The following is a 27,281-nucleotide window of genomic DNA, read 5'->3' as shown; positions in this document are numbered from 1 at the left end:
TAGATTTTTTTGCTCTTTGATCATCTTGCGTTATTGCATTCTTGGAATGCTGAGAAAAAGCAAGAACTATTACCGATTTATTTACAAGATATGGCCCTCGATTCAGTGTTACAGTTAAAAGCTCAGAACCAATTGGATTCACTTAATTACGAACAATTAAAAGCTAAATTAGTTGACTTGAGTAGACCAAAATTACCTCCCTATAGGGCTGAGTTTGAAATTTTTCAGGTCAAACAGGGCGAAAATGAGTCAATTGATGCATATTTTCTAAGGAAATTGAGAGTTATACGACAAGTTCTGCCTCAGGCCACCGAGGAACAGAAAATAAATTATTTATCATTAGGATTAAATAAAAACTTTTTGCAAAAGATTGCGTTAGAAACATTCACAACAGTTCAAGATTTACAGACACACTTACATAACCTGGAAAAGACGCATGACCTAATGAGAAAACATTACAACAGGCAATTTATTCACTGTGCGATCACAATTCACCAGTTAGCAGTTTAAATTCATCGATAGTCGCTGGCGCTTCCTTCCCAGATTTGGTTTGGTTTCTAAAATGTCTGCGACCTTTACCCAGATTTGGTTTAGTTTCTAAAATTTAACATTCGGTTTTAGCAGTGAGGCAATGTGAGATGTAAATATACAATTTAATGTGAGATTCGAATAGGACGTGCTTGGATTTAACACCCCTTTCAGTAGCGAGACGTTGACGTGGACCTATAGCTTAAGTCTTCATCCCGGCGAAATTAAAATACCGCTAATTTTACAGTAATTATGTGATATCTTCAAATAGATAAAAGATAATCGAAATGTGGAACAAGAGCGCCCTAGACAATATTATTTTACATGAGTTATAAAAACCGTTATCACGACTCACTTATCTGCTTTCGATTTCGAGCCATTTTGATAATCGGCATTTATTTTCGCGTTTCTAAACAGCTGAAAACGGAAAGCCACTAGATGACTTGTGATAACGGTACCTCACGCAAAATAATATTGTCTAGGGCGCTCTTGTTCCATATTTCAATTATCTTTTATCTATTTGAAGATATCACATAATTACTGTAAAATTAGCGGTATTTTAATTTCGCCGGGATGAAGACTCTTAACGTCAGATCCGAAGTACGTGAGCTACCACGGAAAACTGAACCCAGATTTCCCACATCAAAGACACATATGCCAACTATTATAGCAATAAGGGAGCTCTTCGAACTAAACTTAGTACCCACAAAAACTGAACCCGAATCTTCCCCAACAAACGCTATTTAGTGACGAAAATGCTATAACTTTACGTAGATATATTTGTGTGCCGGGTGGGCAGGCCTAAGTAAATATATAGAGCTAGTAGAAGATATACTACTTTCAAGATGGTCACCTACCCCAAATTGATCTAAGTGAATTCTTAGAAGCCATGAGTTCTTCAATTATCCAAATTAGCGTAAATCGACAATTAGAATCGTGATTCGACGCAAATTTTAGACGTGGACAGAGTGGCTTTAGTCGCTGAAATCCTTCAGTGTTGAAGGCAACGGAAAGCGACTACACTATCGTGTTTGATTTCCACAAAAACGGAAAATATTTGTACAAAAGGGACATTCCCAATCCCAAATATTACAAAACTACAATACACCTGCAATTCTCATTCTGATCTCTAGGAGAACGTGTCTTGCGATTTCCGAGACTGTTCCTTGAATATGCTCAGAATATTTTTTGAATGTTGCAAGTAATTTTGGACCGTTTTGTTATTACTTACTTAATAAGTAAACATTACTAAATTTCAGAAATACCAGATTTTGTGTAACCGAATTGATGGGACCAATGGGGCTTCGCTTGAACGAAAATTTAGTTAAACCGAATAAAGGTTTTTAATGTAGAACATTGTGTATTTGATATATTTTCAGCATTAAAACGTTGTTTGGAACGTATGATTATCTTAAAACTGAAATGAATTTTATTCAGCTTTTTTAAAAATATTTCTTTTGTTTAATATTAGATAAACGTTTCTTGCGGTAGCAGCCCTTTCTGTTAAGATGTTCAACCAAAAGCCTACGTTTGAGTACAGCCAATGCATCGTAAGGATCAACTTTTGATAAATAAATGATTGACGTTAAACCAAATCATATACTGTACTCATTTTCGGTATTTTAAAAGAAAAGTCGCCCATGATTATAGTTATTTCTAGCAATTCGGTTAAGTGGGAGTGTAGACAGAATGTTTCATATTTGCACGAGCAACTTTGTCACGGCATTTGCCCGTTATAAAATGCAAATAACGTGTAAACGAACTTGCATATCAACTTTGTCACAGCTATCATACGAAGAGTAAATTCTTAAATCAAGAATATACAATATTATCGTCATTTCCTGTTGAATTTTTATAAACTATTCGTAAATATTTTCAACATACCCTTGGCTAAAATATCACTTTCTTTAATATATCACTACTTTTAAGATCAGTGACCCCAACTAAAAGATATTCCAGGACGGTAGGTAATGTCTAAATACCATATTTATGCCTAAAGTATTCAAGACGTAAGTATTTTAAATCTTTCTCCTCCATTGTATAACGCCTTTAATATGCATATAATGATCATATAGGATTTTGTTTCAGGTGTTATCTAAATTGGAATTTCTCTCATTTCAGGTGGAGAGGGAGCATTTACAAACTTCTATGGCCAAACCTTGCCTTATATTCCGCATTATACTTCGGTCTCAGCATTTTATACAGGTTTGGTCTGGAGGGTAAAGGAAGAGAGTAAGTATATTACACTATTTTTGTTTTGTTTCTATCTGTAAGTGTTTTTAAGTGAACTAGCAAATGCCTACACGTGTTATCAACTACAGTGGGACATCAATAACTCGAAGCTGAAGGGAATAGATAAAAATTCGAGATATCGAGTTTTCGAGTCATTAAGGTTCGAGTTATCAATGTGGCCACAACAAAAATTCGAGATATCGATGTTTCGAGTCCTCATGAAAAGTAACATTTATAAAATGAAGCTGTAAAAGTTCCAACTAAGTGGCTAATAAAAACAATATACTAGACATAAGTAATTACGGTACACATTAGCAACAATGACAATTACGTAAAAGCATAGAGCTATACCTTCGAGTTATCGAGGCCACATCAAGAGAAATTCGACTTTTTAGAGGTAAAATTCGAGTCATAGAGGTTCACAGATGAGAAAGTTCAAGTTACCGAGGCTTTTACATATGATTATGAAAATCGTTTAATTTTTAAAGTTTTTTAAAGTTATGAGGCCGCGGTGGCTCAGTGGTAGAGAGTTCACCTCTGGTGCTTGGGGTCTCGGGTTCGATCCCAGCCCCGCCAAGTGAACTTTGTGGTGGACAAACACCGTGTGCGTGGGTTTTCTCGGGGTTCTCCCGTTTCCTCCCACTTTCTTCATTCCACCATTTCATTCATCTCTCATCATCACCGTCTCCTTTAGCCTAACTGGCATAACCGTGGGACGTAAAACTCAAAGATTTCATTTCATTTTTTTAAAGTTATATCTGTATTTAATCGATACGTTGGAGATACAATTCGACTGATCGAGGTTATAATTTTTAAATATTCCATTTACAGAGGTTATTTTAACATTGAGAGTTATGGAGAGCAAGGGAATGTGAAAAAAAACTCGAGTTATCAAGGAATTCGACTTATCGAGGTCGAACTACGTATACCATTCCCTCTCCTTTCATCCTTCTGCGTCTCTCACATTCAATGCATACAAATAAATGACAAATTTATATTATCAGAAACAAAAATGCCTCCATATGCCAAATTCTGTACATTCGTATCCAACGATGCACGACAAACTTGTAATATCCGTTAAGTATCCGTTTCCCCCATACCCTTGGGATGGAATTTCTAAAATTTGTGCTAGTGACCTTCAGGATGGAACTTCTAAAGTTTGCACAAATGACTTTTAAAATGGATTTTCCAAAATTGGTGCAAGTAAATAAAGTATGCGTTATAATTTCTACCAAATCTGTATTTTTCATCTTAAGTACCATTATACCGAACAGTTCAGGAAGAACATATAGGTCTAATCAGTGTTAAATTATATCTTCTTCCCATTTTGGATGGAATCTACGAAATTCGTAAATTCGTACAAGTGAATAAATTATTTTTTGCTATATTTAACTATCTTAGTATAGCTAACAGTTCGAAATATATTATATATATATATATCCGTCTCTCTTTGTATTTGCCGTATTGAATTAGACTTCCATCCCTCCGGATGGGAAGTGGAATTCCCCAAATGCGTGCAAGTGAAAGATATATTTGCATTTTGTGTACCGAGATGGTTGGAAAGTTAGTGCATTTATGTTCATTATTTAATTTTTTTTAAAAAAAATCACTCACTTTCCCTTGTTCCCCTCTGGTTGTATACTAGGAGAAAATACAAGTATGACAACGGGAAATTCTCATTGCATAAGAGAATTTTTTTTTTTATTGTTAGGAAATTTCCCATAGGAATTAACTGGAATTTCGGCGGACAATTATTCTCTTATGACAGTTCAACTAGCAAAGTAAAATTATAGTCTAAATGTCCTTCCTAGGCCTAAATTTCTACATTTATGTATTTATAAAAATTAGCAAAAATAAATAAATACATTTCACTAGCCTTGGCGGAATGAGAGAACGCGTACAGTGACATTTATTTATTACGAGTATTTGTAGAGATAATATGGTATTTTACTATGTACTGAATCAGTATTAGAACTTTGCGACATTTTGAACTGAGCAAGTTTGAAGTAATCAATTGCGTAAGTCAATAATTTTATGCCCCGTGGTGCCTTGGACAGGCCTTACTGGAGCATCACAAAATATCCCAGTATTTTCACTGAAATAGTGATTAGCCAGACCATTGGTATATTGATGAGATTACGAGAAGTGTTTGATAAGACTATCACTTTAAAATAAAAATAAAAAAACTGTTTCGTACTGAAAATCAGTTTGTTTTTCGACATAAACTTCTTTTAAACTCGATACATTTTCTTTGATTAACATTTTAATACGTTCCAAAAAATAAGATTTGTCAAAATTGGCATTTCTCCTAAGCATTATCCCTTCGTCAGATGCAAATCTTTAAGTCTCTGAAGAGAAGAAGTCAGAGGGGACTAAGTCTGGAGGATATGGTAGTTAAGGTAGCAATTCATAGTGTAATTCGACAGTTTCGACCATGCTAATTGCAGAGCTGTGGGTCAGGGCATTGCCCTGGTGAAGATTTTTTTTTCTCCAGATGAAATCACATTACGTAAAAGGTCTTCGGAGCTTGGTATTCCTCGGACCACTTTGATGAGGCACATGAAAGATCTAAAATTGAAGGTTTGCCATCCAATGCACGTGAATGAACTGAGTGACGCCGACATGAATGCGTGGCAAGAGGCATGCAGAACTCTCCTTAAGGCGTTCCCTTTCAAACGATCCCGTAGTGCAGTTCTCTTCAGAGACGAGTGTGCTATCTACCGGAGTATGCATTCTCGGAACGTTATAATGTGGTGTAAGGAAAACCCCCGGTTTTACGAGATGGAGAGAAATCCATCACACGTGATGGTGTGGGCTGGAATGAGTGCAACACACATTTTTGGGCCTTACTTCTTCGAAGAAAATGTTAATGGACAGTCTTACCTGAAGATGCTTAATGAGTGGTTGGTGCTTCAACTGGAAGAAAATGGTATCAAAGACACTGTTGTGATACAGCAGGATGGAGCACCAGCGCACTTCGCGATTCACGTGCGCAATTACCTGAATCAGACTTTCCTGGCTGGTGGATTAGAAGAGGTTGTGCATCTTCACAAGCTCCCTTTGCCTGGCCTCCAAGAAGTTCCGATATGGCGACACTAGACAATGCCCTCTGGGGTTTCATAAAGCAACAAGTAAGAAACACTCGATATCACACAACGCAGGAATTACGAGCAGCCATGGAACACGCCTTCATCTTCGTGACTCCGGAGTATTTCCGTCTGCGAGAACTTGGCGCTGAATTCAGCTGTGTTACGACATGGATGGTTATCATACCGATGTTTATGACTTTTAAAACTTTTAAGACTTCAAGGTAACTAAACTAAAGGGGGTACGCCCACTTCCAGACCACCCTGTATATTTCTGTTGATCCTAATTTTATTCCCTCCCCAGTATTAACTATCTAATTCACACGTATTGAATGTAAGTAATTCGCATACATTGAATGTAAGTAAGTATGAATGTAAGAATGTAGTATATATACAGGCACATTACTTATTTCTAATATTAATTTTAGTTTATGCTAGAAATATTCAGAGAAAAATATAGTATATGTAGAAAAAATACACAAACAAATACAAGATGTACTATAGCATAAGTTAAATAAAATCATGATACCCACACCAGTGAACATCTTCAAGATAGAACTTCCAAATCTCATGTGAATATACTAGTTCTGGCTGGCACCCGCTTTGTATTGATCCTGAAAATATAGGTCACTTGAAGTCTTTGTTTTTCAAGATTTTTTGGGAGAAAATGCCATTTGAAGAGATTACAAGATGAACTCTTCATTAAGGTCACGTACCATCGATTCTGGTGGAACGTAGTATTGGGAATTCTCTAAATAAATGGACTTCCTTTAACGAGGTGTATGGTTTATCAAATTTTCGTTAACTGAACCATATTAGAGTTTGAAATAAAAAAAGCTGTTTAGCCATTTTTAGACAATGACCTGAATGCACAAGAAGAACTATTAAACAAAGTTGCTTTGGTCTAGGATTTAAAAAAAAAAAGTGTATATTGAGGACGATTAAGTCTAAAGGCTGGTCTACACGCTCCGTCTAGGCATCCCTCCGTCTCGGGGGTGCCTAAGGGGAGTGTACTTGGGCCTATGCTATTTGTCCTCTATATGGACGACCACTACTCACACTTATCAGCTAATCCTAGTGGCCTTTCCTTTTTGCAGACGATTGTAAATTATATAGAGAAATACCGTGCTTCCATGACACGATAGCCCTACTGGAAGATATAAATTGCCGTGTAGACTGATATGAAATTTGGCAATTGAAACTTAACCGCAGGAAATGTGACATTATTACAGTTACTTCGAAAAGTCTCTTGTTCCCTCCAAATACTATATTAACGATTTCCCTGTAACACATTCTGCTAGTCTTGATGATCTTTGTGTCATCTTTGATTAGAAACTCATGTTCTCTGGCCACATCTCAATAGTTAAGAAATCAATGCGTATGCTGGGACTTGTTTACCGATTCACTGAACTACACACTGTGGCATCATTAGCAACATTCTATAAATCTCTAATAGTGCCCAAGATCGAATACTGCCCTCCATGCGGGCTATTTCCGCACCTACACATCTCTATAGACTTGATTCTATTCTTAATTTCTTTATTGAAATAGTACGCTTTCGTGTTCCCGCACTTCGAATATTAGTCAATGAGGAACTATTGCGACATCTTAATATCCAGACTCCGGAAGTACGCAGAAATAACTCTGATCTGAAATTTCTTTATAAAATGGTTAACTATCTTTACGTGCAAAAAACCGGAACACCTACTTATTCCATCTTGCCCGCCCTAGGTTGGTAATTGTACAGAGGTCCCTTTTTCACAGAATACCGAACTATTATAATCATCTAACAACTGATGTGGACATTTTTTTGAGTTACCCAGTGTTCGACAGATCAATTAAACGCATACTTCCAAATAATATGACTTTTTCACTCTTTGTTGACACTGCTATTATTATTGTGTTGATACTTTAATTTTGTTTGTTAACATTTCTGTGTGTAAAATGGCAAAATTATGTTCTATCTGGGAATTCATTTAATAAATAAATAAATAAATAAATTACAATGTCTAATCTGTGTAATCTCTTAATGATTCAGATAAAATGTCTTTCCGTTCCGTAGACATTATTTAGCACTGACCCTTTCTAAGTCTAACCAAAGCTAGACCTTCGTAATATTAGAAACTTGCATAATATTTGATACTTGTACTGAAGAGGTCAGCGTCATTCTGTATGAAAAATGTGGTCAATATTGGGCAAGTCCCTGAAATTTGAATACGATATGCTAACTCTTTTAATGACCTTTAAAAACTCAAATGAAGATTTGAAAAAAAAAAAAAAAAAGGATTCGAATTAATTGATATAATTGGAGCACAACATGATTTATTTGAAGGAAATGGAGCGAAAAAGTTTATCCTGGTGGCCCCATCCTTTTATTTTATTTTATTTTATTTTTTTCGCAATAGATCGCTAGAATGATTATCACGGCCGAGTCAATCCGGTAAATGAATTATGCCCGTCCGTTAGTCCACACAATAACTCTTGAAACCACAGAGTTTGTTGAAGGGATTGATCTATTAACATCTTAACGGATAAAGATGGCTTAGTCCATCGTTATTCGACACAATAACTCTGAAACGAAAAGACTTTTTGAATTCTGTTTTTTGTAATAGATACATAGGATTATTTTTTCGGTTGAGTTCGTTAATAGAGTCTATCTGTTAATATGTTAATGGGTAACGATGACAGCCCATCTCTTACTCCATATGATAACTCTGAAACGAAAATAACTTTTGAATCCTGTTTTTATAATAGATAGATAGGGTGATTCTTTCGATTGCGTTCGTTAATAGAGTCAATCCGTTACAATATTAACGGATAACGGCGACTTATTCCCGTCCGTTAGTCCCACAATAACTCTTGAAAGAAAGTGAATTTTTAAATCTTATTTTCCTCAATTGATAACTAAAGTCGTTATATTCGCCAAGTTTGTTGAAGGGGTCAATTTGTTAACATCTTAACGGATAACGATGATTTAGTTCTTCTGTTACTCCAGACGATAACTCTAAAATGAGAGCAAATTTTTGAATTGTGTTTCCTTGTAATAGATAGCTAGGGCGATTGTTTCGATTGAGTTCGTCAATAGAATCAATCCGTTAATATGTTAACGGGTAACAGTGACCCGAATATTTGAAAAACATGGCCGTTTATTTTTTTATTACATTTTAAGGACATTATAATTAACTCTGTGTGTAATGTATTTGCTCATTACATACTGCATGCAAGAAGAAAGAAAATACTGCTCACCCCTTGCCGATTTTTATCAAGACGTCCTTTATTTGTGTCTGTAAAGGGACATGTACAAATGTTGTGTGGAATGACAAGGAGATTCATGCTCATATGTGAATGATGCGCTGTGTAGAGCGCATAGGTTCAGGTAGTGTAGTACTGTAAGTATATGTACGTACCATTGTTCACAATGCAACTAAAGACTAGTATCTAAAGACTTCTACGAAATCTAAGAAATCCCTAAACTATGAACGTATTCGATTCATACGAATGTTCGCGGAAATCAGAAGTGGGGAATCGTGCGTGAATCCCGAAATTATTATTACACTATTGGTAATTAGATTTGAAAATAAAGATCGAAAAATGAAAATGACGGAAAATCCGTGTATCTAGTCCCCATCGTATATTTGGAAACGTATGCAGTGTGCATACATGAGTAGTACGTGATATAAATCATAAAAAGTACCGTGGAGAATTTGCTCAAGAATATTTTAAAGCAATTATTTCGATCACCACGTAAGACTTATAATATTGCAATGTTGTTATGACCTACGATCCGCTACTCCATCCAATAACTTGAACGGAAAAGGATTTTTACTTTCGAGCGACGAAAGGAGAGAAGAAAGTATAGTAGTCGTGAAAAAAAAATCGAGTTCGAGATTTCAACGCATTTACGTTTCATGGCCCATAGATACAGAAAAAGAGATCTCTTCGTCCGTTCATTTTGATGTACACTCGCCTGGAGGCCATACCATTCAATGAATCTCAACCAATTTTTAAACATAAGGTTTTTATGTGATTCTCCAGAGGGGGGGGGATCGAATTTTCTTCCTATTCCTTAAAATAAGGGCAGTTTATTTAAGAATAAAAATGAAACAAACGGCTCAAACGATTGTGATATTTTATAAATCAATTTTTCAAAAACAATCCCATCATCTGGTATAAGTAATTTCTCTGGGAGAATCGAGAACAAACGATTTTCTCAAAAACGGCTCATGCAATTTTTCTTCTATTTCATTAATAACCTGACAACATGGCATAACTTATTTCTCCTGAAAACATCTACGAGTAGTAGTTTATTCTCGGAGAGGAGTTTTTCGGACAAGTTTCTCAAACACGACTCACGCAGTTTTGTTCATAACTCACAAATAAATAGTTCATTAATAACTGTATAATATTGTGTTAATTATTCCTTACAAAAAGTTGACAAGGGATAGTTTACTCTTGGGGATGAGTTTCTTCTCAGACTACTTTTTCAAAAACACCTCAGGAAATTGTGGTCATATTTCATTATTATGTCTATAATGTTGAATAAATTACTTCCATTAAGTTACCCACAAGGAGTAGTTTATTCTTGAAGCGATTTTTTAAAAAGACAATTTTGTAAAATACCACTCATATGATTTTGTTGTTATTCTCTAAACAAATATTTCATTAATAACCCTAACATATCATTGTTTATGGAAAATCATCTACAAAGGATAGTTTAATTTTAAGGATGAGTTTTCTTCCGAAAACTCCTTGTAATTTTGTTCGTATTTTACAAAAAGAAATTTCATTAAGGAAAAGGTTGTTAAAATAGTACATAAAACGAAAAGTCATATTATGTTCAAAATCTAATGAAATGAAGAATATGGTCATGATTGAATCGTTGTGTTTTGTTCTTTGATTTTATTCCCATTCTTCTTGAATATTGACAAAGAATTGATTTTTGAATGTCATTTAATATCTTTTGAAAAAATTAGAAGGAAACCGAATTCATTGATGACAAGTAAGTACGTTACCAATTACTTATTGCCGACTATGATCAATTTCTGCAAACAGAATTGATAATGCTTTTGCGTTTCATTTGTCACTGTGGCGACGATGATATTAAGGATAGAAAACTTTCCCGACAAACAGGAGACTGAATAAAAAATTAGCATGCCTCTCGTTCATACTTTCTGCTTCTAATTTGTTGAGAAGTTTGTCCTCTTCATTATATCGATTTTAATAAACTTGGATAGACAGTAAAAGGGATCACGCACTAGAAGTTTCGATTTCGTCTGGTAGATGTCAATTGTTAGAGGATATTTGCTCCCATCTAACGGCGAGATGTGTAACTTCTAGTATCATTGTTATTGTTTCAGTAGTTCAATAATGAGATTGTCTACACAAAATTTGGAATCGACCAGCGAAAACAGAACGTTTCTAGCATTTGTAGTTTTCGAGATCTCATTGTCGAAAGGATTGGAGACAAACATAAACTTTTCTTGACCACAAACATATAAACTTAGCATTTTAATATATAAACTAGCTGAACCTGAGCTTTCTGCACAGCTCATCATTCACATATGAGCATGAATAGCCTGTCATTCCTCACAACACCTGTACATATCCCTTTACAGATACAAGTGAAAGATGTCTTGATAAAAATCGGCAAGGGTACCATAAAGGGGAGATTTTTTTTTTCAATATCGCTCACAGTTTGCATGACTTGAGCCTACTTCCGGTTGGAGTTTCTAATTCATGTATGACCAGTGTTTTCTTTCTTCTTCCATGCAGTATGTAATAAGCAAATACATTACACACACATAATTAATTATAACGTCAGTGATATATGGTGTTTATTTGGCAAAAGTTTCCAAACAATAAAGATTAATATTAGCCTGGGGAAATGGTTATCCTTCGTTTTTTATCATCATTTGGACATGAAACAAACGCCTGAGAGATATACAACCCCTCTACACAACTATGTGATGTTGGAATGTATTACTCGTAGGATATGGTGCTTTACTTTTTTAAAATTTTAACACTTCCAGTGCATCCCTAAAAAATGTAATAAAGAAATAACGGCCACTTAAAAAAAATATTCAATTAAAACTAGACAATCTACACAAAATTTGGAATTGATCAGTGAAATTGGCACGTTTCTAGCACTTGTGGTTTTCGAGACGTCTGTGAAGTTGTCCCACCCACCTAACGAATTTTTCTTTTTCTTATCTACATCGTTAGTTTACGTTAGTTTTGCTAAAATTATCGTGTTTTGCAAAAATAACGATTTTATTGTAGAAACAAATGGGCAGGCCAACTTTACGGTTCCCCACCCACAAACGAATTTCAAAAGTTTTTCATATCTCATCGTTAGTTTATCGTTAGTTTACGTTAGTTTTGCTAAAAGTATCGTTAGTTTCGCAAAATGACGATTTTATTCGAGAAATAAAGTTTCTCGCCAACTGTGAGTTAGCCCGCCCATATTGAATTCTCATAAAATTCCTCTGGTGCTTGGGGTTCGATCTCAGCCCCAGCCAAGTGAACTTTGTGGTGGACAAACACCGTGCTCGTGGGTTTTCTCGGGGTTCTCCCGTTTCCTTCCACTTTCCTCATTCCACCATTTCACTCATCTCTCATCATCACCGTCTCCTTTACCCTAACCGGCATAACCGTGGGACGTAAAACTTACAGATTTCATTTCATTTTTTCTCATAAAATTCCAACTCATATCGTTAGTTTATCGTTAGTTTTGCTTAAATTAACGTTTGTTTTGCAAAAATAACGATTTTATTCGAGAAATAAGGATTCCCACCAAATGTAAAGTTAGACGGCCATAAAGAATTATCATAAATTTCCATCTCACATTGTTAGTTTATCGTGAGTTTTGCTAAAACGATAAACTAACGATGCGATATGAAAAACTTTTGAAATTCGTTTGTGGGTGGGGAACCGTGAAGTTGGCTTGCCCATTTATTTCTAGAAGTAAAATCGTTATTTTTGCGAAACTAACGATAATTTTAGCAAAACTAACGTAAGCTAAGGATAAACTAACGATGTAGATAAGAAAAAGAAAAATTCGTTTGGTGGGCGGGACAACTTCACAGACGTGTTTTCGAGATCTCCTTGTCGAAAGGATTAGAGACAAACATGTAAACCTAGCATTTTAATATTTAGGGTGTTTCAAAACAATACCAACAACGCTTCGGAGCTGGTTCCTCACTCCAAGATAAGACGAAAAGTATAGATCAACCTGGGTGCACAAATGCTTCCTTTCGGAATTATAGGCTGCCGAAAATAAGCTTTAAAGGTCCGTAACTACAAAACTATGGGACCTACCGTAGTCGGGTCAAGACTTCACTTAGGAACTAATATTTGCGCTATCCAAAAATACATGTTTCAGAATCCTAAGGTATTCACGCAACAATTTTTATCGAGGGCGTTTGGCTACGGGTATATAATCTGAAGTACTCATCAACTACCTCCATAAAAATTGTTGCGGAGGTACCACAGGATTCTGAAATTTGGATATTTGGATAGAGCACATACTAACTTCTCAGTGAAGTCGTGACTCGACTACGGTAGGTCCCATAGTATTGGAGCTATGGACGTTTAAAGTTCATTTTTTCATGTTTTCGGCAGCCTATAACTCCTAAAGGAAGCATTTCTGCACTCAGATTGATCTATACTTTTTGTCTTATCTTGGTGTAAAGAATCACCTCCCAAACATTGTCGGTGTTGTTTTGAAACACCCTCTATAGATTATTAAAGTCAGTGAGGGGGAACTTCTACCATTCAACCTTTTCGAACAGACAGGACTAATATAGAGGGTGGGTGCGTCTCTTTGTCTGCCATTATAACTTTAGTAATTTTTCGTTCACGAATTTGAGTAGTGTTTAATTTACCCTTACTGCATCTTAAAAATAAAGCATTATTCTTCTTTTCCTACTATTCATGATACTACTTATAATAGCACTGGACATAACCTTGAGTTAAACTAAACATTAGGTATATATCTGCACTTTTTCATGATTAGTTTTAATAAATAAGCATGTGTATTTCATTGTAATTTTGTGTTTGTACTAAAAGAGTTCCTTTTATCTATTTCTGTAGGTTTTTTGAGAACCTTGCCAAATACTGCAAGCAATACAGTGATTTAATTCCAGTTTCCTTTGTGCTTGGCTTTTATGTATCCATTGTGATTAAACGTTGGTGGGATCAGTATATGGGCATTCCATGGCCAGATAGCCTCGCAATGTTTGTCAGCACGTTGGTACATGGCCACGTAAGTATTCCCAGATGGTTTTCTTTTCCATTAGGGCATCACTTTTAATTCTGCATGGTTATAAAGAGCCTTTCATTAGAACAGAAAGAGATCGATTACTTAGTTTATAAATTATAATTAGTTTTAATTGATATAAATTTGCTTCAGTTCATTCAATAATTTAATCTTGAATGATAGTTTCTGGGCCAGCTTCATTTGACTTAAGAGACTTAAGTAACCAGTAAGCTTTCTCGTGGCAATATAGTTAGCATACGTGACTTTGGCTGGAAAACAAGGGTTTAGTTCCCGGTAGGAGCTCATGTAGTTTGGGTTCCTATGTGTAGTCGTAGATTCACGTCTTATATAGCTTTAGTGCTAAGAAGGGACGTCAGATTCCAAATCACATGGTCAGTAATGCTATAAGGCGTGACTCAAGAAGTAAAGAAAAGTGAATTTAGTTGGGTGCTTGGTTACTTTAAATATGAGATGTGGACCTACAGAAATGAAATCACTCAGTTTAACGTCCTATGATCATACCCTTTAGGCTAACAGATACGATGATTAAAGCAAGCAAATGATGATGGAATAATTGGTGGAATGAGGAAGTGGGAGGAAATGGGAGTACCCCGAGAATACCCACGGACACGATGTCCACCACAAACTTCCTTGGCCGGGGATCGAATCAAGGACCCCACACACCAGAGATAAGCGCTGAAGAAAGTATGTGGAGTTGTGTGTAACCGCAGAATAACAGTAAAGAATAAAGGGATGTTTTATAAAACAGTGATTAAGATAGCAATGATTTACGGAACAGAAACTTGGACAATAATAAAAAAAAAGCAGGTGAAAAATGGTTGAAGGTTACAGAAATGAGAATTCTAAAGTGGATGTGTAGGATAACAAGAAGAGACGGAATGAGGAATGAGAGAGTAAGGGGAACAATCGAGATTTTAGAGGTATCTAAGAAGATCCAAGAAAGCAGACTGTAGAGCTGTGGCCATCTAATGAAAAGGGTGGTCAAAAGAGTTATGGCGATGGAAATGAATTAAAAGAGAGGTAGAGGGAGACCAAGAAGGAAATGATCTCCGGAAGAAATGTCGAACAGAGGAAGAATCCCGGAACAGAGCTATATGAAAAAGACTCATCACAAATGTCTATCCCATATAAGTGAGAAAAGTCGGAGGGAAATAAGATTTATTAGGAAGCTATGCAGATTGTTGTACCTCAGCTCAAATTGATTGCTTATACAAGGGAGAAATATAGTTTTCTGAGGATTCTCGTCTTTATCAACAGGATTTTCGTCTTTCTGTTCCTTTTATTCTTTAGAAAACATACTGCGATTGAATTACAAATCTGTGAAGTATTTTTAGCACAAAACTTGAGTACTATGTTCATGTCAGTGACAGTGTCCCGAACAATGCTTTAGATTTAAATATCGTCAATTACCTGCTTCGTTGGGTTAAAATAAGAAAAATTAGTAATATGTTCCGTTAGTGTCAGTCACTTTTTACTAGTACTGAAGTACTCTCTGATATCGGACATTTTCGATCACTTTTATATATCACCCCTCTGCCCTCCAAGTTGCGAGGCTGGATTTGGATTTAAACGGCATCAGAAGTATCAATGTTCATCTTAGCGACCCCGAAAACTATGGATTCGATACTAATATCGGACATTTTCGATCATTTGTATATATATCGCTCTCCCTACCTCTAAGTTGCTTCGTCAAAGTGAAATGATATAAACTATTGCAGGCCCGAACCTCATCTGTGTTGAAAATTTGGTCGAGATCGGTCGGGTGATTCAAAAGTTATTAGATCACAGATATAGTCACTTCTATTTTTTTTCCATAGATTAAGATTTCTTATTTTGCTTGTTATATGATTTTTATCAGATTCTGTATTGTTTTATGAAAAAAAATATTACGACATTTTAAAAATAATTCTCCTTTCTATTTACCATCTAAAACTGCAATTATTAGTTTTCTAGTAGATTCTTTTTTATTATTATTATTTGCACTGACCGCTTTGCTATTTGTTTACTTTAAAGGACGATAGAGGTCGTTTGATGCGGCGGACAATCCTTCGTTATGCCAATTTGTGTTTTGTCGTTACTTTATGTATGATGAGTCCTCGTGTTAAGAAGAGATTTCCTACACTGGACCATTTGGTTGAAGCAGGTAAGTCTAAGTGAAGCAAGTTCATATTTATTCTAATTATTGTTCCTGGTGTCAAGTAGTAAACACTGATCTTCTATGTACAGTCAACCCATATTTTTTTGTTTATTGTATATATCTGTAGAGATTTAACTTCTATTGAAAGTTTTACTCTTTATTCTATATTTGTTTCAGCGTTATTTCCCATATTTGCATTGTTATTTTTTATTTTCATAAATTATATTATTATATTATTATTTCATGAATTATATATATTATTATTATATATTATTATATATTATATATTATTATATATTATTATTTCTTCGATCACCTTTACTCTTACTGATCTACACATCCTATTAGTTTCATTTTCCTCCTCTAAACTGTCTCCTTTCAGCTTAGCAACATTATTGCGTGACTGTACGTTCTAGTGCGCGTCCACCTGGACTGTTCATAACAAAACCTCATGTTCTCTGATTTTTCGTTCTCCTTTTCAGCTTCTTTCCGCTGCCGCGATGGCTTAGTGATAAAGCGCTCACCTTTGGTGCATAGGGTCTTTGGTTCGATTCCAGCTCGCAGCAAGTGAGCTTTGTGGTGGACAAACACCGTGTGCGTGGGTTTTGTTGGAATTCTCCCGTTTCCTCCCACTTTCATTCCACCATTTCATTCATTTCTCATCATCACCGCCTTCTTTAATCTAGCCGGCATAACCGTGGGACGCAAAACTTAAAGATTTCATTTCTTTTTCTTTTCAACTTCTTTCTCTCTGTCTAATAAAACATTTAGCGAAAACAATCATAGTGTATTTTTTCGGTACTTGTAATTATATTTTTACTATTTTCTGGTTCTATTTTCGTATACATTTCCATATGGAGACTTTATTACTGGCTAGAGCTATATATAATAACCATTGCTGTTGAGCCATTTATCCCATCTTGACACGACTTTATGAATGTCCTAGAATAACTTTTTGGATTGAGTATGGAACTACTTTGTCACAGCTTGCTGAACTTCTTCATCTGATCCATAGTAGTGTCCCCGGTGATGTGCCTTGAGTGGCCCAAAAACGTGGAAATCACAGGGATTCAAGTCAGGACTGTACGCGAAGTGGTCTAGCACTTCCCACTTCCACGACGCCAAAAGATTCTGTGTTTGTTTGGCAACATGAGGCCGGGCATCGTTGTGCAATAAAATGATGCGTTTTGTGAGGTTACCTGGGGGTTTATTGTTGATTGCTAGCCGCAGCCGACGGAGAATGTCGCAGTATTTGTTGGCGTTTATTGTTTCTCCTTTGGAGAGGAACTCCACTAGTAGAGGCCCTTGCTTGTCGAAGAACACAGTCACCATCATCTTACCAGATGATGTTGTGGAACGGATTTTCTTTGTTTAGGCGACCCTGCATGCTTCCACCGCATACTTTCACGTTTGAACTCCGGTTGAAAAAGTGGGCGTATGAAATCATCTCCGGGAATGATCTTTCCAAGGAAATCGTCACCCTCGTTTTGATATCGCGTCAAATGGTTCAGTGATATTCCGATTCTGTTGTGTCGCTATTCCTCAGACAAACAGTTGGAGACCCTTGAGCACAAGCCTTCCGGTAACCAAGCCTATGGCGCACAATGTCATGAACACTGCCATGAAACACCTGTACTTGAGCACTAATGGCATCCAAGGAGACCCGTCTATCAGTTTGAATGCAATTGTCAGTAGCAGCAACTGTCTCATTAGGAATACGATTCGTCACTTGCCCGGGTCGCGCATCATCAGTCAGTGTCTCCCTGTCACCATGTAAACGCTGACACCATTTTCGCACTGTTTTGTCTGAAACACACTTCGCGCCATACACACCCTGCATTCTCCTGTGTATGTCCACTGGATGGACACTTTCCGCACAAAGAAAGCATATCACACCCCACTGTTCTTCCTTGGTAACGTTGGTCACTGGCACCTCCATTGGTGTGGAACACGACGCCATGTCTTACGTGGGAGAGAGAAAGGAACATTGATAAGTAACCGACCTCTGCTAACGTGCCACACTAGTCCCGTGCGCAGCAAATGTGACATTTATTATGGCCTAGACATATATGGATATAAACAGCAAACAGGACTAACATCTTCCTCAACACGTTGTCCTGATATTGCAATTGGACCTTTTCATTTGACTGAACCTTATATCATATCTCAGTAGTAGTTGTGGTCTGCAGAAGCAGCAGTTGCAATATCAATTGTATGTCCGTATGTGCGAGTGTTGCTTCCGTCTCTTCCCTCTTGCACTTGAAATTAAGTTTTACGTCCCAGGATTATGCTGGCTAGGCTAAAGGAGACGGTGATGATGAGAAATGAATGAAATGGTGGAGTGAAGAAAGTGGTAAGAAACGAGAACCCCGAGAAAACCCACACACATAGTGTTTGTCCACCACAAAGTTCACTTGGTGCAAGCTGAAATCGAACCCAGGACCACATGCACCAGAGGTGAATTCTTGTACTTGAGTCTCCTCCAAATAATATTCAGAGAATATGAACAGGAAAGGCCCATCATGCATTGATTTAAGTATATTCACTGTTATTGATTTATTATATATTTTTTCTTTTATTTAAAAATAAAATGAACAATCACTTCTCATATACGTTTGTACGTTATTTACATACAAAACTTTTATACCGATGTTGGTGAACAAGAAATAAATATTATATTGCATATGTTGTAATGCATGAATGAGGACGTTGTGAAAAAAATGCATTTATATGCATGTACGAAATGAAAAAAATATATATATTTAACTAATAAACTATACTTTTATTTGAAAAGAAAGTCCATCTTTCGTTCTTTTTGAACTGCATATTTTTCTATTAAATGTTGACTGAAATCTGGAGTGTTGTTCACAAAAACTTTCTCAATAGAAAGATATCGCTACCATAGATAGCATTTTCTTTTATCATGGTGTTCTGAATTTAAAAAAAAAAAAAGTCTTTATTTTCTTTAGGGTAGAGAAGCTTTAGGGTAAAGAAATGATGTCAATATTTTGTTAGCATATTTTATATGAATATAGAGACAGAAGTTCAATTTTCAGTCATCATATATTTCTGTCTACTACTCTATTCTAAAGAAACATGAAATCTTAAAAGTTCTTTTTTTCCTTTACAAGACATTATTTAATAAATACTAATGTTTGGAATGATTTGTCTCTTTCCACTCAATGGAAATTATTCTACGTATAGGAATTTCTGTTTTATGAATAGTAGAGGTATATTTCCAAGTAAAAAGCAAAACCCGTACTGCTATTGCAAGTATTAGATATTTCTGCTACTATCAATTTTTTTTTTTTTTTTTTTTTTTAAATTTTAGATTATTATTCCTGCTGTAGACCATATTACATGAACGTTTGCCTAATTCTGTAACAGTGTTATTTTTTTTAATCGGGAAATTTGAAGAAAAAATTATGGCATCGATTAAACATAAAATGAATTTCATTCATCTTCACTCTGACGCTATTACTTAAGTAATTACTTTAGTGACGAGAGTATATTCTTATTTATTACAATTCAAATAAGTCATAACAATTTCAATAGCTTAACATTATCTTCATCAGACGTTAACTAGCAGAAATAGCTATATAACAAACCTGTAAAAGAAACAGGACATAATATAGATTAGGAAGGGGTCCAAGATCTAGAAAAAGAAAATACAACAATAATAAGAAAAAGGAAAGAAGCGCGAAGGATTAAGAGAGAAAGAAGGGAAACATTAATGAACTGGACAAATGGACTTCAAATACATGAATTATGGGATAGATTGTTAAAACGAATGGAAGGATAAAAATCACGGATAGGAAAGTTATTAAGAAAAGCAATAAAAATAAAGTTATATGATAGAACATTGAATTGAGAATAAACTTCAAAATTAGCTGATATTTGGAATAATTTATTAAAATAATAATAATAATAATAATAATAATAATAATAATAATAATAACAATAATAAAAGAGAAAAGTGAAAATAATAATGATTATAAAAAAACAGTTATACTAAATATATATATATATATTTAGATAGATATATTTAGATATATCTATCTATCTATCTATATATATATATATATATATATATATATATATATATTTATTTAGATATATATTTAGATATATATATATATATAGATAGATAGATAGATAGATAGATATATTGTTATACATTTTTAAATTTTTAAAATAACAATGATTATTAAAAAACTGTTATAATGAAAATTTAAAATGAAACAGTAAATATCTATTCTTCGGTACTTTGTTCCCATAATGTTCGACAGGTAGTACTAAATCTTCTGCTTTCAAAGGCTCCAACCTGTCATGTTATGTCTCTGTCTTGACGTACGGTAAGCATTCATGCCGTAATTTTTCATATAAAGTTATGGACTGTGAGCTGTCTCTCCATACTCCTTGCTCGGTTGCTACATAAATTGATGCACCAATGATGTCTGTTTTTACTCCTAACCTCCCTTCTTCACAATTACAGAAGAAAGACTTCTTCTAACTCTTTACTAGTGGGTAACGTTCCCATTATAGCCGACACGTTTCCACGTTGAATGGCTATGCTTATGCGTTGAATCAGGAAACTTTTTGCTCGATTATCTCCTGATTTAATCGATAGACGGTGGCCGATTTCTTTTATAAATTTGAGGCCTCCTTCTTCCCAAGAACAACTATATATATTTGTTAAATTTTAAATGTAAAATAATTAGTTATACTAAAAATTTAAAATGAAACATTAAATTATAACAGTACCTGATTGTTACACACTAAAAATTTTATAAGAAGAATTGTTTTACATATAATAGTTTTTCTTTTGACGTTATAATTACATAATTATTTCTGATTTAATATTTCTTGTTTCCGACCATGAATTATTTATTATTTTCTGGTTTTTCATTATATTTTCTTTGTTTCTATTGATTTGAGAGCGCTTCGTTATTAATAAAATTAGGAACTGTTAATTAATGTTAAATTTAACAGATATTGAAATTATACAACAATATTAATTTAATGTTATGAATGAAGATATTTCTGATAGTTAACGTCTGATGAAGATAATATTAAGTTAATGAAACAGTTACGACCTGTTGTAATTTTAATAAATAAGTATATACTTTGGTCAGAAAAGTATTAATTATTTAAATTATAAAATGAATATGTTGACTTCTGTACACGATAAGATTGTAATTAAAAATCCCTAGTATTATTCTTTCACTGTTACATTTTTTTCTTACTGCTTAGATTAGAAGTTACTTGTGCGGCAATGGAAAATTTTGATGAGAGATTAATTCTAAATTTCGAAACTGGGTGAGATGGGAAAAGGTATCACAAATCTTAAGTGTATTTCAGTTTTGCACATCGGTACGTCAGTTTTTCATTAGACTTTTTTTTTTTTTTTTTAATGTTGAAGTCTCCTGATTTCACGACTGTACCTATATCAGTATTAAAAGAAAGGAAAACATTGCTTGAGAGAGAGGCGACATTGGTCAACTTTTGAGGGAGTGAGCATTCTAAACAACTGCACCGACCTGAGCACAATATTAAGATGAAAATTACTTTATGTTTTGATAATTCCTCTGTTTTACTCATAATAAATACTAAGGACTACCTTCAAAGCCACGGGAATACATAATCTGGCCCATCTCATTTACAAAATGAGAGAGTCTGCGAATCTCCAAGCCATGACAAGCTCGCCTGCTTTGCAGAACCTAATGTTATGCTGCTGCTCTAATTCAATTGTATGCATTTCCACTAGGCGCATATTTGTTCTTTGGAGTTTGTGTTTTGTTAATCAGTCTCCTCTTCTTCCAAGCTGCCGCGACTCATCCACCCTACCAGTTGAGACAAGCGCTGCCAAGTGGAGGAATTTGTAACTATTACAAAAACTGCATGGGTGGTTGCCGAAGTGGGTGCAACCGTTAGTGGACAATAAGAGAAGATAGGAAGGATGCAGGTATAAATACGCTTGCCCATGTTCAGAAATAGGAGCTCCCTGCCTTATGATCAATATTACTGAATGCGGTGGCAACGCTTATTGCAACTGGAAATGCAAACCTCTCTCTTTATGTGAGTTTTTAAATATTTTTTAAATAGATAGATCAATACTGTCTTGCGCTGAATAGTAAAGGTTTATTTTTACTGAAGCACTTCTTTAATAATTAAAAAAAAAACATTATTTGATGTTAAAAAATAAGCGGTGCACAAACATGCAACCAACCCTTTAGCATCAGCTGCCCTTGATATCTCTATCTATGATAATAATTTATTGCCGAATAGGTTATTTTCATTACAGTAAACACATATTATTGTCATTCCTTTATGGAAAAATGATTCTTTTTTTAATCTGATACAAAGTTCAGTGATAAAAATCCCTTCTAAAAACCAACAAATTTCCCCTTAGGTGTCTTTTAAGTTCTCAATAGCACAGGTCAATCCACCACGGACTACACAGCATACTAGTAAAGACTTGCCTTAAAATTACAACAACAAGGCCATATGTGTGTCCTTTAATATTTTCCTTGTTTTTCTTTCTCTTTTTGAATACATTTGTCATTACTTTTTCTATACAATGCTTTCTATCGACATACTTATTTGTGCTATACAGAAATGTTTATTTTTCATTTCATGTCCACGGAAAATTGTAAAATTCATAATACTATCACTACCAATAACAATAATACTAATACAATATGTTTTTATTTATTTATTAGGCAGCAAACAACATTTATAAACACAAGTGCGCCTGAATTGTAGGTATATGATACATGCAATACATATTCAGTACATGCAATCAAACCCATGCAGTATGTCATAGAATATATCTGGTAATAGGTAAATTATAATGCAATAAATACGCTGCACATGCAGTCGAAATCATAAAATTTTAACATACATTAAACTTAATAAATTATTTTATACAGGAATAAAATATGACATGTAAATATAAAAAAAAAAAGGATTACAAGGAAAGTAATTGATATAATTAAACAAAACTTATACTAACTAAGATAAAAGAAGAACATGCAACTAGAGAAGACCAAATCTTAAACCTAGAAGAAAAAGAAAAGATGAAAGGAAATAAAGAAGAAAGAGATAGTTAAACTCCTGAACTATTAACCGTACAATAAATAAATAAATAAATAAATAAATAAAATAAAATAAAAAATAAAAACCTCTCAAATCATATCACTCTAAATTAAATAGATCACTCTAAATTAAACACTAAAACAGTTCTTTAATAATTGAATAAGTTCTGAACGAACTTTAACAAATTTTGTTTTGGAAAATGTCTAGAATAGAAAAAAAAAAAAATATTTGCAGTATCAATTATTTCATAAATAGATGATTTTGCAGTAGAAGCCTTAGAGACAAAAGGAACAAAATTTCTTGTGGTATGATACGGAATTCTTATGGAAACAAAACGATCAAAAAAGAAATCTCCATGAAGAATATAAAAATAAATTAAGATCAAAAATATATTACCTATCGGATAAAGACAAGAGATGTAATTTTTTGAAAACTTATATCTTTGAAATAATTGAATTTACATTGTAACCATGTTAGGAAGTTATTCTGAATAGACTCAATAATATTTACAAAGCATTTGGCTTCATTGCTAGAAGTTACCGTACAATATTCCAAATGAGAACGCATATTGCACATGTAGAGAATTTTGCAAGTATTAACATTGGAAAAATTACGGCAAAGCTATTTTAGCATTGCAATTTTTTTCTGGCAACTTAAGCAACAAATGGGAATACACAGGTTGATCCAGTCATTTGTGTCATTTGAAATTATTATCTGATGTAATACCTCTGCGAGTGCATCAGCCATCGTTGATCGAGCACCTCGTGAAACACTGCTTAAAATATGTGAATAGGACCTTAGTGACATTGATATCTTGCCCAAGTTAGAAATCGGGGAAACTTCTGTATTGTTATTGCTGTTATCGTTGATAATATTTGTGATTTTGCCTAGAAAATAGCAAATATCATCTTTATTTTTAACCTGATGTTTCTTACCAATACATATAGCCAAGCCTCTGGCATTTATATAGTACTTTCTCCAATGGAGACAAGGTAATGTATTGGCAGATTTAGAAACACTCGGATAACAGTCACTATCACTATCGTTGGAGACTGAATCATTATTTGTAAAATCCGGTATCTTTCTAGCTTGCGAAGTACGTCCGTTACTTGATGATTCCATTAGTTAGTTAATTATATAAATTTATTTTAATTGCATATTAAAGTACATTTAATTAAGTAGGCCATCTTTCTCATTGTTTCACTTTTGATGGCATGTTTTTTGTAGTTGTTTCATCACATTGTATAATGTGAACTCTTCGTAGCCATTATTGTTCATAATTTCATTATAAAATAAATTTTATTTTTTAAACACTCCACTTTTTAATTGAATGAAATGGCAGATTTGCTATAAACGTATTATTATTATTATTATTATTATTATTATTATTATTATTATTATTATTATTATTATTATTATTATTATTATTATTATTATTATTATTATTATTATTATAAGGCACAAAATAAGAACAGAACTCAAATAATTAATGTTTTACAATATGGTCTTAATTCATGACAATATAATTATGAATTACGACAAATGTGTGTACAGAGTTCAAGAAGTAATTTGTTCAAGCAATATACGTAATGTGGTCTATGTACTGGCGTAAAATGGCATTTAGTGTTCAAGAAAATCATTTGTAGAGTTCTTTTACATTGAAATGTTGAGACGCCTGACAGCAACTTAATGTGAATTTCGTTTCATATTTCACGCTAAAAATGTGGTCTTGCTCAAGTTTATCGAAATCTTTCGTGTAAACACCGTTAAATCACTGTTAACGTAATTATTTTTGTAATTTGTTAAAAAAAAAAAAAAAAAAAAAAAAAAAAAAAAAAAAACTTTAAACGTCTTTAGCTTTTAAACTCAACGTTACAACATGAATACGTATATGGTTAATATTTTTTTTGGTTTATACGTAATGAATCATTTAATTTCGGAATGAGTGCGGTGTGGCACTATGATGGTGAATGACATCTAAAAACATTTTAGTGTGTTGTAACAATTCGAATATTCGTTGGAATGTGTTGCAGACCATAATGAGGCTTCACGGAATAGCAAAGGAAGTACCACACGTAAGTGTATTAGGGTTTTTGGCGAAAATTGAGTGATATGAATCTAGAACTGTATTAAGTGTTCGAGAAATCCTGGCCAAATAATCTAGTTTGAATCTTGACCGACTACTTTATTTCCCTGACTTAACACCATGAGACTTAGGCTATGGCTATACGAGTATGCGTTTCCAATGCGCTATCCCCACATCGAACGCGACCTACGTGGCTACTCAGAAATTTTATTTTCGCCAAAGTTATAAATCATACTGTGAGCCAGTCAGGGTTTCCAGGTCTTTTTGTTCATTCCCCGCACCGGAAGAGTAGAATCAGAATGACCTGCTTCAGTTGGTTTCTTGTGAGAAGACATGAAAGTCTTGCTAAAATCCCCTTGCCTGGCAACACGTTTTTCCTGTTTTTTCCTTCCTTTAGAAATCTTTTACTAATTCCGAATCAGCAGGTGGTCTGTTGTTCCAAAACGCACCAAATACGCTCGAGCCGACGTATTCGGCGCGTTTTTATTGTTTTCGCATTTGCAGCGCATTGTGATTAGCCATCCACGTTTAAATACATGGTCAGCGTATTCCAAGCGTATGCATGAACTATAAAAACGCGTTGCGAACGCAGTGAATAGCCGCGCACGTACTAACAAACTTCCGGGCACAGTCTGCGAAGCCTTTTTAGCCTGGAACTATTAATAAGCTATATGAATAACAAGAGCAAGAATGGGACAGAAATAGAAGGAACTCCACCGGAGGCTTATATTTAAAGATAACATCCTGGCGTTTGCCTGATAGAACTGAGGGGCAAAAACACTAGAAAAACCCCAATCATGATGGCTAGCAGCCGAATGCCAATCCGGGTCCTCCTCATTGTAAATTAAGAACGCTAGCCACTAATCTATGCTTTCTCAATTGTTTCCAAAATCAAAAAGTGCTTAAAAGCGTCACAGACATTATTTCAGAGATACAAATATATTCCACAGCCCTCCGGTAAACAAATCCATGAATGTTTCCGGCAGTGACATAGTCGTCTAACAAAGTGCGTTGCTACACAAGGAGGCTGTTTTGAAGATGACAGCATCCGCTAATAGATAGGTAAGCGAACAGTTCTTTTTACAATCAATTTTCTGAATAAAGTTGTCACACTTTATACTAAGTCACTACCTCTTTAGCTGGAACCTTCATTGTCCATGGATATGGGTATAAAATGCTCACTTTTTTTTCTAATAGGCTTCATGCAATCAAACGAGAAGAAAATTTTTGAAGATTTAGACCAGAAGACTTCCCATCCGAAGTACTGGATGCCGCTAGTATGGGCCGGTGGCATCGTGACGAGGGCTCGAAAAGAGGGTCGCATAAGGGATGACTTTGCAATGAAGACACTGATTGATGAGCTGTGCAAGTTCAGAGGCCTTTGTGGAGGCATGCTCAACTATGACTGGATCAGCATTCCTCTCGTATACACCCAGGTATGAGGTAATGTTGATTTAACAATGCTTTACTTTGCTTTTTAGATTTCGTTACTAAATAAATTCTGCTTCTAACATTTTTTTTTTCTCAGCTGTCAGATCTTTGCAAACTATATAGTGAAGTCAATGTTTATCGGATCTTATATTCAAAGTAAACAGTTTTTGATGAATAAAGTGAATGGTTGGATGAATTTTTACATCTACGAACGTGTAATTTCACTAAAATGAAAGGAAATATCTGTCTTGATTGCTTTGCTTTAGTAACTTAAAGTATGGTAGAATTAAAATGATCTTTGAGCAAGGCACAACGTTTTATTAAAGCAATTCATTCTAACGGTTTCGACAACTTTCTATATCTCTTGGCTTCATCGGACATAATAAAATGCAGGAGAGAGTTACA

The 27,281-nt window shown here is 34.6% G+C and overlaps 1 protein-coding gene across 3 annotated transcripts in view; it reads left to right on the top strand.

Moving 5' to 3' along the window:
- LOC145662325 (uncharacterized) overlaps positions 1-27,281 on the top strand; it is a 194,883-nt gene that overhangs the window by 119,872 nt on the left and 47,730 nt on the right. For all 3 annotated transcript variants that reach the window (XM_081727786.1, XM_081727788.1, XM_081727787.1), the window contains exons 3-6: positions 2,650-2,760; positions 13,938-14,109; positions 16,138-16,267; positions 26,643-26,881. In XM_081727786.1, the coding sequence (XP_081583912.1) occupies positions 2,650-2,760; positions 13,938-14,109; positions 16,138-16,267; positions 26,643-26,881 (652 nt within the window). The remainder of the gene's footprint in view (positions 1-2,649; positions 2,761-13,937; positions 14,110-16,137; positions 16,268-26,642; positions 26,882-27,281) is intronic.

The sequence above is a fragment of the Thermobia domestica genome, chromosome 10, assembly GCF_964235325.1.
Source record: "Thermobia domestica chromosome 10, izTheDome1.hap1.1, whole genome shotgun sequence".
NCBI classification, from domain to species: Eukaryota; Metazoa; Arthropoda; class Insecta; order Zygentoma; family Lepismatidae; genus Thermobia; species Thermobia domestica.
Note: the sequence above shows the minus strand (reverse complement) of the source record. Positions and strands in the feature narration are given on the sequence as shown.